Here is an 11,885-nt window from a genome sequence, read left to right on the forward strand (position 1 = left end):
GTTGGAGATCATTAGCACAGAGCTGGAAGGGGCTCTGGAGATCACCTAGTTCCACTTAACACATGGGAGGTGAAGACTTTTGCCTGTGGTTACAAAGGGAGCAAGTGGCCGAGGCAGGATTCAAATCCAGATCCTCTGGATTGGCCTTTTCACTGAATCACGCTACCTAAAGAGAGCTATAGGCACTGAAGGGGCAGTCAATGACAAGTCAATAACAGCAAGGCCTTGTGATTGTGTTCACAGAGCTTGCCTGAATCTTGGGAGAGGTTGTGACTCCTCCAGGGTCACACAGCTAGTGAGTGAGCAGTGGAGGGGAGGTCTGTACCTAAACATTCCCAGTTTGGAGGCCAGCACTTTGCCTCTGCTAGGACATACTACCTATTACTGGGCACAGTAGTAGACCAATGATACACCCTGAGGCCTAAAACCATATACTTAGTTACGGAAGCTCTTTCTTAGAATTTGTTCCACTCTAACCCAGGAAACTGAAGAGAATAATGAACTAATCCTAGAGAGGCTCTCCACATACATTTATTACTAGGTGAAGGTTAAGTACCTGCCAACAAGTCAGAGGTGACTTGCGCGCCAAGATGTGCTGAGTTAAGTGTGAAGGTTCAAGTTCGTATTTGTCAAAAGGCAGTTTGTCTATGATCATGGGCTCATGGTCCACACAGAAGAATCGAATGACAGGGTGAGCTGTCCGAGGAGGCTGAAAGGGAGAGGAGCAAGAGGACCCGTCATCACCAGGCCAACTCCATCATGATCTTTGGTTAAACAACCCAACAACACTTTGTGTTTTTTTTTAGAGTGCTCCCACAGTGTTACAGGATCTCTAGACGTGAGCAATACCTTCCACAGAGGTCACCCAGACTGTTCACCTCCATCACCAACGGGTACATTAAGGGCAAATCAAACCAAAATGACAGCACTCCTAATCAGAACTCTAGTGAAGGCAGGAGCTACCCTGAACATGTGACTTGGGTCTAATTCAAGGGAGTGAACCTTAACAAAAGTTCATTTAAGAAGCCAGGCCAAGTTTGGTCTTATTCTTTAGTACCGGGAAGCTAGAGGTTGTCCAAGCAGTGTCTTAGCACCAACGTGAGTAGTCAGGGAAGAGAAAGCCAATCAGGCCTGGAGGCACTGACAAAGGAAAATAAACAAACAAACCAAATTCGACCTTGGGCGGCATTAAGAGGGAAGGTCTAACTTCCAGAAATAAGGAGGGGCTAGTTCCACTGGATTCTCTGCCCACTTCAAATCCCATTTAGATCATCAGTTTCAGCTCTGGGTACCACAGTTCAGGAAGATCACTAATGAGCTGAAGAGTGACCAGGAAGGAGAAAAAAACAAAGCTCATCGTCAAGAACAGCTTTAGCCAAAGGAAGGAACCAAGTAATATTGCAAGAAAAGCAGGATTGTCCATGGGGATAACAGAGACCATTTCTCCATTCTAGGGCCTAGAACAGCTATTCATTCATTCCTACAGTGGGTTATTAGACCCAGTTAGGGGCCTATGAGCTATACTGAGGGAAGTGCATCATGGGAGAAGGTTTTTAGTGTTCTTGTGCAGCAGAGACTTTTACTCTAAACCTGGGGTATTTAACTAGGGGGTCTGTCACTTTTTTTTTTTAATGTTTTGATAACCATATTGCAATATAATGGGCTTCCTTTGTAGAAAGGATTCTCTGTATTTTATTTTATGCCTCAGCTGAGAAAGAGCCCTTAGGCTTCACCAGATTGCCTGCTAGATGGGTCCAGTACACATAAAAAGGGTAAGAAGTCCAGCTTTATCCAAACTCTACACATGCATTTTGAGTAGTGGGGATAAAAGCAAAGCCTGGGGTTCACTTGGCACCCTCTAGTGTCCAGCAAGAGTTACTGCAGCTTGTGTACACATCAAAATGACAAAAATGAGCCCGTGTCTACAAAAGAAAAAAATGCTGGCCTTGAAATCAGGAGAGGCCCAATTTCGAATCCCAGCTCTTATACTTTGCAACTTCTCAGGCCTTGGTTTCTTCCTCTGTAAACTGGAGGTAATCATTCTGGCACCATACCTCCAAGGGCCATTCTAAGGAAAGTGCCATTAAACCTAAAAAAATGGGGACTGCCATTCCTACTTCCTGCCTGTTCCACAGGAAGCCTAGAAGCCTCAGTTGTATTCCATAATCCCTGTTTCCCAGAATTCTTTGAGAAAGGTGTTCACTGAAACTAGCAATTCAAAAATGCAAAAGACCTTTTGTCTTTTTTGTCTCAAAGGTACTTACCAGTGTGGGTGAGTTTTGGTCAGGCCAAAAAGATTCAGGGATTGGCCAGTGCCCAACAGGAACCCCAGTTTTAGGGTTCGAGCGCACATAAATTAGCTTGCGACAGCTGTGCCATGGAGGATGGCCAGAGGATTTTGATGACTCATGTGCCTCTAGGCATCCATCTAAGAGGACACAAGAAAAAGAACTGGTCAGCAAGAGTCTTTTAGAACTTGGTTGGGATCCCATGATGCTAGCTTAGCTGGAAAAGTGGTCATACGTGGGTTGGATCAGCTTCCTTTGAGACTTGCTGGCTCCAACCTGTACGCATTATGTTCAAAAATTAAGCAACCAGCAAAAATTATCAAAATGATTTGGTACTAGTTAAGAAATAGAGTGACCAGTGGAACTGATTAGGTACATAACATACAGAAGCAAACGACTAGCCTAATGTCTGATAAACTTAGAGACTCCAGCTTATTGGGGTACGAACTCACCATTTGACAGAAACTGCTACAAAAACTGGAAAGCAACATGACAGAAACTAAATACAGACCAACGTCTCACACCATATACCAAAATAAGCTCCAAATGGATACATGACTTAGACATAAAGGGTGACATCATAAACAAATTAGAGAAGCAAGAACAAAATTACATCTGGGATCTACGGACAGGGGAAGAGTTAATGACCAAACAAAGAACAGAGAAGATTTAGTGAAGATCAAATGGACAATTTTGATCATCTAAAATTCAAAAGTTTCTGCACAACGAAAATCAATGCAGTCAAAATTAGAAAGAAAACAGAACGGGGAGAAAAAATTTTTGCAACAGGTTTCTCTGTTGAAGGTCTCACATCTAAGATATGTAAATAACTGATTCAAATATATAGGAACATGAGCTATTATTCAATTGAAAAGTGGTCAAAGGCTATGAAGAGGCAATTTTCAAAGGAAAAATTCCATCTACCAACACACATATGAAAAATGCTCAAAACCACTAAAATTAGAGAAATACAAATTAAAGCATTGCTTAAGTTCCCCTTCACACTGGTCAGGTGGATAGAAATTATGAAAAAGGAAAATGACAAATGGTTAAGAGACTTCAGGGACACAGGTTACACAAATGCACTGTTGGTGCTAGAATGGAAGGCAATTTGAAACTGTGCCCCCAAAGTGACTAAACTGTGTATACTCTTTGACCCAGCAACACCACTACTAGGTCTATAGCACTAAAGAGATCAAAAGAGGAAAAAGGCCCATATGTACCAAAATATTTCTAGTAGCTCCTTTTGTGGTGGGTGGCACAAAAGTGAAAACGAAGGGGGCGTCCATCAGTTGGGGAATGGCTGGACAAACTATGGTAAATGAATGTGATGGAATATTACTGTGCTACAAGAAACGGTTTCAGAGAAACCTGGGAACTGATGAATGAAGTGAGCAGAACCAGGAGAACAATTTATGGGATAACAGCCGTTTTAAAGACATACAATTCTGAACGACTTAAGAACACAATGACTAACCACGATTCCAGAGAACTCACGATGAAACAAGCTATCATGTTTCATCAGACAGAAAAGCGATGGACTCAGCGTACAGATCGAGACACATATTTGTTGGACATGGACAATGTGGAAATTTGTTTTGCCTGAATGGGCATATTTATTACAAGGGTTTTTTCTTTCTTTTCCAATTTGAAGGGAGTGAGGGGAGAAGGTGGATTTTCATTAACTGAAAAAAAAATTAAATGAAAAATAAAGCAATCATATTTGACAGTCTTTCTTGCTTTAAATGGAAATACACAAGCAATATGTAATCCAGTCAAACTTATAGACCATTTCTTCCTTTTGATATAAACAAAGGTGTACCAACACTATACTTTACGGAAGGTTATTTCATGGTAAATAATAAGCATTCTGCTTGCCTTAATTATTAAGTCACAGCATTACTTTGGCCCCAGCGATATGTAATCCAGTCAAATCTATAGGTATTTTCTCCCTTTTACCATAAACAAAGGTGTCCTGACAATATACTCTAGAGAAGGTTATTTCATAGTAAAGAATAAGCATTCTGCTTGTCTTGATGATTAGATCAGAGAATTCGTTCGAAACCCAGCACAGGACCATAGCCCACCTAATGCTTTTAACTGTGAAAACATAACCTTAGGAAAATGATCCTATCAAGGTGGCTGACTGCACAAGGACAAGGTGAGAAATGGGGTATCAGCCAAGTGATGTAGTATAGCTGGTTTGGTTATAGTATATTAACAACGCTCATGAAACAAAGCTGCCTTCTTTGGGATACAGCAAGTCTTTGTCACAAAACTAATTCATTTTGATCCCTCTCCCTGTGCATTTGGGATCTGAGATTTCATCTCTGCAAGGAAATCCCAGTGTGGAAATTCCCTCTACTGCTGGAGAGTGGCAATTTGGAGTCTGAGCAATCCCTTCTTAAATGATTTGCTTGAGGTCACTCAGCACCTAGGAGGTGTTGAAAGTGAGTGACCCTTGCACCCAAGGGTTTAGCCATTCTGCAATCTCGCTTCTGCAGTACCTTCAGTAGGATACAACTGACATAAGCTGCTCTCAATCCTCAGAAAAAAAGTCACCTCGAATGACACCACTGGGCCCTGGACCATGACAGCTAGCTAAAATGAGAAAACTTAGCCCAACTACAGAAAGCACCTCCAATTTCAACCCAGCTAGAACTGTTAGGGTTATTGCCTGAGGCTTAGAGGATCACATGCCTAGTAGGTGTCAGGGAGGCCATTTGAAGACAGGTTTTCCTGACTCCAAATCTAGAGCTCTACCCACTATGCCATACTGTCTTGCAAATTCCTAATGGTCCCAAAGAAATATAAAATATACCTGTCTATATGTTCCTTATAGGTCACATGACACTATTAGAAATGGAAAGGAAAGAACTTAGTTGTTTTCTTCCAATTGCTCTGTACTAGGGGCAGCTAGGTGGTGCAGTGGATAAAGCACCAGCCCTGAAGTCAGGAGGACGCGAGTTCAAATCCAGCCTCAGACACGTAACATTTACTAGCTGTGTGACCCTGGGCAAGTCACTTAACCCCAATTGCCTTACCAAAAAAACAAAAAACAAAAAAAAAACCAAACAATTGCTCTGTACTGAACACTGCTCAAAAGGTTATGGGCTTGGAAATCTTTTTATAATACAGATTATCATAATATGCTACCACTGACCTATAGTTTGTAGATCTCAAGATGAAATATTTTAAAACAGTAAAAGGAAACCATACTTTGCATCGTTTGGTTCCAGAGAACAGATAACGATACACACCTCTGGCATCTCAGCAGAAAGGTGGGGACTACAAACAGAATGCTATGTACACTGCCCAACCAGGTCACTCTCTAGCTCTGTTACAAGGGAGAGCTTCAAGTGACTTGAAAACAAAAGGGACCACAGATTTATTTGAATCAAAATGAGATTTTGGACCTATTGACTCCTTAACTACAGAGTTCATCTTGTCACATCTTCCTTCCCAAGCCAGAAGTGAAGATTCTACAACACACTCTACCAGTCTATGATTTTAACCTTATAAAAAAGCATACTGCCAGACAGGACTTGGCCAGGTCTAACAGAAATCCTCGAAAGCTGATCTGGGGAATAAGAACTGCTCGGATAAGTTGGTAAAAACATTTCACAAGAAGCTATATTGATATGCTTTGTCTTGCGATGAGGGCTACTGAGTGGGAAGGAGATGCAGCCTGCCCACTGCCCCTGCAGGTGCTACAGAGAGCCACAGTTACTGAAGGCCCAGAAAAGAAAGCTCTTGCCACCAAGGTCTTTGGCTCCATCACATGGTTCAGCATCAGAAACTGATGGGATTTTATCAGTGGAAATGACATTAAAGAAGAGGCCTTACTTTTTTTTTTTAATTTTCAGGCAATTAGAGTTAAGTGACTTGCCCAGGGCCACACAGCTAGTAAGTGTCAAGTGTTTGGTCTGAGGCTGGATTTGAACTCAGGTCCTCCTGACTTCAAGGCCGGTGCTCTATCCACTGCACCACCTAGCTGCTCCGAGGCCTTACATTTGCACCCTAAGGACCTCTGTGAGGGCAGGGGCTGTCTGACTCTTCTGTTTGTATTGCCGGCTTAGCACAGTGATTTGTATATCATAAGCACTTGATATACACTTTAATTATTCATTTGTTCATTCATACATAATAATTTGAGGAGCAGAGAGAGAGCACTAACCACTAAGGGGATCCTGAAAGGCTTACTGTAGGTGATGCCATCCAAACTAAGCTATGAAGGATGCTAAGGACTCAAAGATGTGGTGCTAAAGAGAGCATTCTAGGCATGGGGACAAGCTTGTTCTAGGGACTGGAGGCAGGAGGGAAGTTCATGAAGGTGGATAATGTACACAAAGCTTAGAAAGACAGGCCTGGAGCCAGACTGTGAAGACCTTTAAATGCCCATATCAGCAGTGTCATTTACCATGGAGCCTCTGAATGAAGGGCAGCTAGGGGGCGCTGTAGTGGATAGAGCACCAGGGTTGTATTTAGGAAGACTCCTCTTCCTGAGTTGAAATCTGGCCTCAGATACTTACTAGCTGAGTGACCCCGGACAAGTCACTTCACCCTATTTGCCTCAGCTTCCATATCTGTAAAGTGAGCTGGAGAAGGAAATGGCAAACCACGCCAGCATCTTTGCCCAGAAAACCCCAAATGGGGTCACAGAGAGACAGACACAACAATAACCACAACAACTCTGAATGAAGGCTCTCATGGAGGGAAGTGTTTTAGAAAGGCTCCTTTCAAAAGCTCTCTCTTTTCTGCCCAGTAGGATGGAAGCTCCTTGAGGGCAGAGGTTTTGGTGTTATCTTTGTATGCGCAGGAAATACCCAGAAGAGGGCCTGGGATATCTGTAGCTATCTATTTAAATCCAGAGATATAGAGAGATAGATAGGTAGCCATAGATCGACCAATAGATCTGTCTATATCTATATAGTAGATACTTCAAGCAGGCCCTTGGGCTGACTGGGTATTTGCTTTTTTTTTTTTTTTTAAGACAATCCCAAAGCCATGGAGCCAGGTGCAGCAAAGCCGTGAGCACACTATGGCTCATGTATACTTGAGGCTTTTTCAATGATTGAAAATTGGATTTTCCACATGACTTGTTTCTCCTGCCCAAAAGAGCATTAGGCAAAAATCGTCTCCCTGTCTCCCTCTACCTTGCCGTGCATCGGCTGATTCTCAAGAAAATGGTAGTGCAGCAAAGAGGCAAAGATAGGATTCTGATGGGCCTTCATATACCATACAGGATCAATGACGGCCCAACAATTTCTCAGTAGACAGCCTGAAGCCAAGCAAGGTGGGGGGGGGTTGCTTTAGGCAGCAGGGAAAAAGCCAACACTGCCTTCTGGTACCCCTTCCTCCCCCTAGCAAGAAATCCCGTACCTACCTCTCTTTCCTTGTTTTTCTTCAACATCGGAACTAGGCTCTGGTCCTGCTTTCTCAAAGTTAACAACAACACCACTTTGAACTTTTTGAACTAAAGATTCTAAGCATTGGGTCAACATTTTTGGTGTCCTAATACAATAGGAATGGCCTAGATAAAAGAGAAGGAAAGAATACAAGAGTGAGCATTTTGTTTTCTAACAGATCATTCAACAAAACAAAATACGTCTGAAAACCTCACCACATTGCAGGGTATAAGCTGCTATTCAACTGGATTCAATTAAAATATTTATTAAGCACCTACTGTGTGTCTGACACATATAGGCGTTTAATAAATGCTCCTTTGATTGACTGACCAGAACTAGGGATACAAAGATAAAATTAAAAAAATATATATCCCTCATCCTTAAGGAGCTTAAGTTCTATGGGGGCTGCCAACATTAGCTAGGTGGGCAGAGGGGAGAGAGGGAATCAGGGAAGGCTTCCCAGAAGAAGTGGCACCTAGGATAAGCAACACATAGCCAAATATATAAAACACAAAATAACTGAGAAGGGAGAGAGCCCTAATGACTGGGGGCAGGGAGAGGGAGTTGGGGAGTACTTTCTCAGGTATGGGGGGGTTCCTGAGCTGAGCCTTAATAGCAGACATTGTGGGGATAACTCTCACGGGGTAAGCAGCTGCAGACAGACTCCCTGTAAATAAACTCAGTGTTGGAAATAGGGCTGATGTAGCTGTTGACACCTCTACCTAACCTCCCCTCCTGTCACTTCAAGACCGTAAGTTGTGCCTGATACCTCCTGTAACTTCACACATTTGTGTAATAACAGAGTCATCCACTGGTATGCTCCCTAGCGGCTCTGGCTCAGACGAGAACGTCCCAGGTATACGCAGCACCAGGGCAAATAACCTCTGGTCCCAGCGGAAAGGTTCTTTGGTTAGCTCACTTCCAGGCAGAGAAGAGGTCAAAGGGAGATGAAGCTGATGAGGCAAGATTGGGCAAAGTTCATCTTAAAATGTAGCACTGGAAGCCCCCACTCCTCCCCTGCCTTTCAGGGATGGTCAACACGGAAGGTTTGATCAAAACCTGCTTCTCATGGAAACAAATCTACCTCCCCCGGGCCTAACTGCAAATTCCCTGCCATTGAGATAAAGCTATATTAAAATGGCAATCTTACCTCCTCTTGGACACAATTAATATTTGTCAACTTATATCCATCTGTGATGACAATTAAAAGAGCTGGTTCCAGAAAAAATGGATTCCTCCCCTAAAATTATATTGGAAAAAAAGATCAGTGTGTGAAACAATAACCTTTTATTAACAAATTTTCATTCAGCACACAACTCTCAAAATGCTGATAGAGAGTGTGTTTTTTTCTCCCTTGATTAAAGAACGATGTAAAAGACTAGGCCATGAAATAGTTGATTTCAAAGGGAACTGAAGTCCCAGGGATCAAAATCTAGCAGCCAGTTCAGAAATGCTATTCAATTTTACCCTGGTCCTCTTGGAGACTGTAATATCAGAATCTACCTCACTGCTGGAGCTAAAATAATCGTGAAATGAATGTATTTAAGAACAGGTGATATGAGTCATCCTTAGATCAAATAAAACACTCAGAAGCTTGAGTGCTGGCACGGGTGGGTGGAGGGGATTCTCCCTGCCCCCCCTCGCCAGAATCCCAGCAGCCTGCTGACCTCTCGGTGGGCAGGGCAGGGAACAGGAGCCATAGTGAGTACTTCTCCACCTTTCCTTCTCCCTCAAGCCTTTCAGTTGGTAGTTGTGAAAAAAGCACACACTCCAGCTACCCATTCCACATATCTACCCCAGCACAACAATTTCCATCCAATCTGTACCCTGGCACATGGAGGTTTGGCATCCCTTGGAGCAGGACACATATCAGATCAATGGGCTCTGTGTCTAGCAGCCCTGTTTCTATGATATACAAAAATAAAAAACGGCACGTGTAGGAATGTAAACACATAGTTTCAAGTACCAGTGAACAACATCAATACCTATTCTTAAAAAAAAAAAGTTTAGGGTTATATCATCTTTCCAGAGTCTGTGAAAATAAAATTGAAAATTTCACTATGCCCAACTATAAATTCTTAGCCATGCCCATGCCCAAAACACAAAACCAAAAACAGTTAGCTGTAATCTCTTAAATGTGTTGTTACCTGTCCATAATTGTCTATTCCAGACACCAATCTATTCAGATTTAACAAGTCGAATGCAGATTGCAGAGCCTGGCCAAGAGTAGTCAGTCCATAAGCATGAAGGTTTTTCAGTTCAGTCATGAATGTGGCATAGTTCTCTTTCCAACCAGCCTGTAAGATCAAACAACATTCGACTTTCAAAATGGAATACCCAATTAGGCAATGAATGAGATGTGAAATGCATTTGGCATCATTTGGAGCTTGGTTATTTTCTTTCTGTGCTCATGTCAAACACTCTTCTTTCCTTTTTACTCCTCTGGTCTCTGTTGGCCACTGCCAGTTCTTCTATATTTCTCCAATCTCTGAAAAAAGAATCTTTCCCTTCCCAAACAACAATCCTTTGAAACACTCATTCCAAGAAGCAGCACCTTCTTCAGTTGAAACCCTTGATCTCGGCCAGAAAGTTAAAAGAACCCGTCCATGCCGGAACTTGCGAAGAGGCAGCCCTGACAGGTCTGAAAGTGGAGTGGGCCACCTTCGGGGGTAATGGGCTCCCCGTCACTGAGGTCTTCGGGAGGAGGCTAAATGACTATTTATCAGGGATGTGGAAGGAGGGAATTCTTGTTTAAGCCTAGGTTTGACTAGCTGGCCTCTCAGCAACCTTCCTACTCCTTGAGTTTCTTTGATTCTATGGAATATCACCCTGACAAATAAGGAAAGAGCACCTCTATCCTATTCCAACCTTTTGGCTCCTAGGAAGGGACCAAAGGGAAGAGAGTCTTCATTTTCTGCAAGATCAAGACTCCAATCAAGAAGCTCAAGCTGATGATGGGGCTAGAGGGCTGGCCCTAAAGGAGACACGTCTTGCTCTGGTTGTGCCTAACCCAATGAAACCTGTGCAGTGTTGGCAATGAGGTGGAAAAGAAAAGTGCTACTGTCCAGATAACCTTGACCTGAAACATATTCAGTGAATTTCATGGCCAATAACCTCTAACATATATAAACAATTGCGTGGGTGATGACTTTCAGATCTGTTCCTAGAAATCAGCATAGTCCCAAGTAAGCATGATTATATCGAGATTCTGATCCTTCATAACAGCAATGTAGAGTGTGCACTCTGTAATTGTTATGCTTGAAAGAGACCAGAGAACAGATGCAAAACCGGCTACAGAAAAGCTGGCATTCTAAAGCAGCAACCAAATCTGTCAAGATGAGGTAAAGTTCCAAAGACTCCAAGGAGGTGCAGTGGGAAGAGCACTGGATTGGGAGTCAGAAGACCTTGGTTCAAATCCCAGCTCTGCCATTTACTTGCTGTGTGACCTTGGATCAGTTACTTTCCCTTTCTGGGCCTCAGTTTCCTGCTCTGCCAAATGAGGGGCTTGGACTAAATCTCTGAGCTCCTTTCCAGTTCCATGATCCTCTGATGACAGCCCACACCTGCTGCCATTCAGGCTCACTGTAAGGAAAAGAGCAGGCTAATTGGCTGGCAGTATCAATGAAAGGTCAGCTCTTGCACATGAGAGAGATGGGACCAGGAGGAGACTACAGCAGGAGTTCTTAACCCTTTTTGTGCCAGGATCTCTTGGGCAGTCTGGGGAAACCTCTGGCCTCCTCAGAATCATGTTTTGAAATACATGAAATAAAATGCACAGGATTACAAAGGAAACCAGTTGTATCAAAATATGGCTAGCAGAAAAAAATAAAAAATTTTAAAGCAAGTTTACGAACCCCAGGTTAAGAATTCCTAGACTAGAGAGATTCAAAAAGGAAGCTGAAAGGCAGAGAGAAGAAGGGACAGAGCTGCAAGCGGCAGGCCTGAGAGTGGTACACATCCTGAAGTCAGACAAGGCGGAGGCCAGGGCAGCTCTACAAACAGCCGTGTGTGATTCAGCAGCCAGCCAGCAGGCACCCAGCACTTGGAAAGCCCTTGAGGGCAGGGACACAGGAGACCTGGACTCACTGTGTAGGCAGGCTAGGTGGGGAGAGTGCACAGCCAATGGCAGGTAGGCAAGAGAGGAGCTAAGGCCTTCAATTTTTATTCCAGCCTTGACACACGAGTTGGG

General features: G+C 43.2%; 1 protein-coding gene across 1 annotated transcript in view; it reads right to left on the bottom strand.

The window, feature by feature from the left end:
- LOC114024825 (integrator complex subunit 6-like) overlaps nucleotides 1–11,885 on the bottom strand; it is a 62,882-nt gene that overhangs the window by 24,752 nt on the left and 26,245 nt on the right. The window contains exons 3-8 of the mRNA XM_027837989.1: nucleotides 9,844–9,993; nucleotides 8,847–8,936; nucleotides 8,466–8,649; nucleotides 7,675–7,821; nucleotides 2,265–2,416; nucleotides 557–709 (exon numbers count right to left, since the gene is read on the bottom strand). Of these exons, the coding sequence (XP_027693790.1) occupies nucleotides 557–709; nucleotides 2,265–2,416; nucleotides 7,675–7,821; nucleotides 8,466–8,649; nucleotides 8,847–8,936; nucleotides 9,844–9,993 (876 nt within the window). The remainder of the gene's footprint in view (nucleotides 1–556; nucleotides 710–2,264; nucleotides 2,417–7,674; nucleotides 7,822–8,465; nucleotides 8,650–8,846; nucleotides 8,937–9,843; nucleotides 9,994–11,885) is intronic.

The sequence above is a fragment of the Vombatus ursinus genome, unplaced genomic scaffold, assembly GCF_900497805.2.
Source record: "Vombatus ursinus unplaced genomic scaffold, bare-nosed wombat genome assembly UNPS02004573.1, whole genome shotgun sequence".
Lineage (NCBI taxonomy): Eukaryota > Metazoa > Chordata > Mammalia > Diprotodontia > Vombatidae > Vombatus > Vombatus ursinus.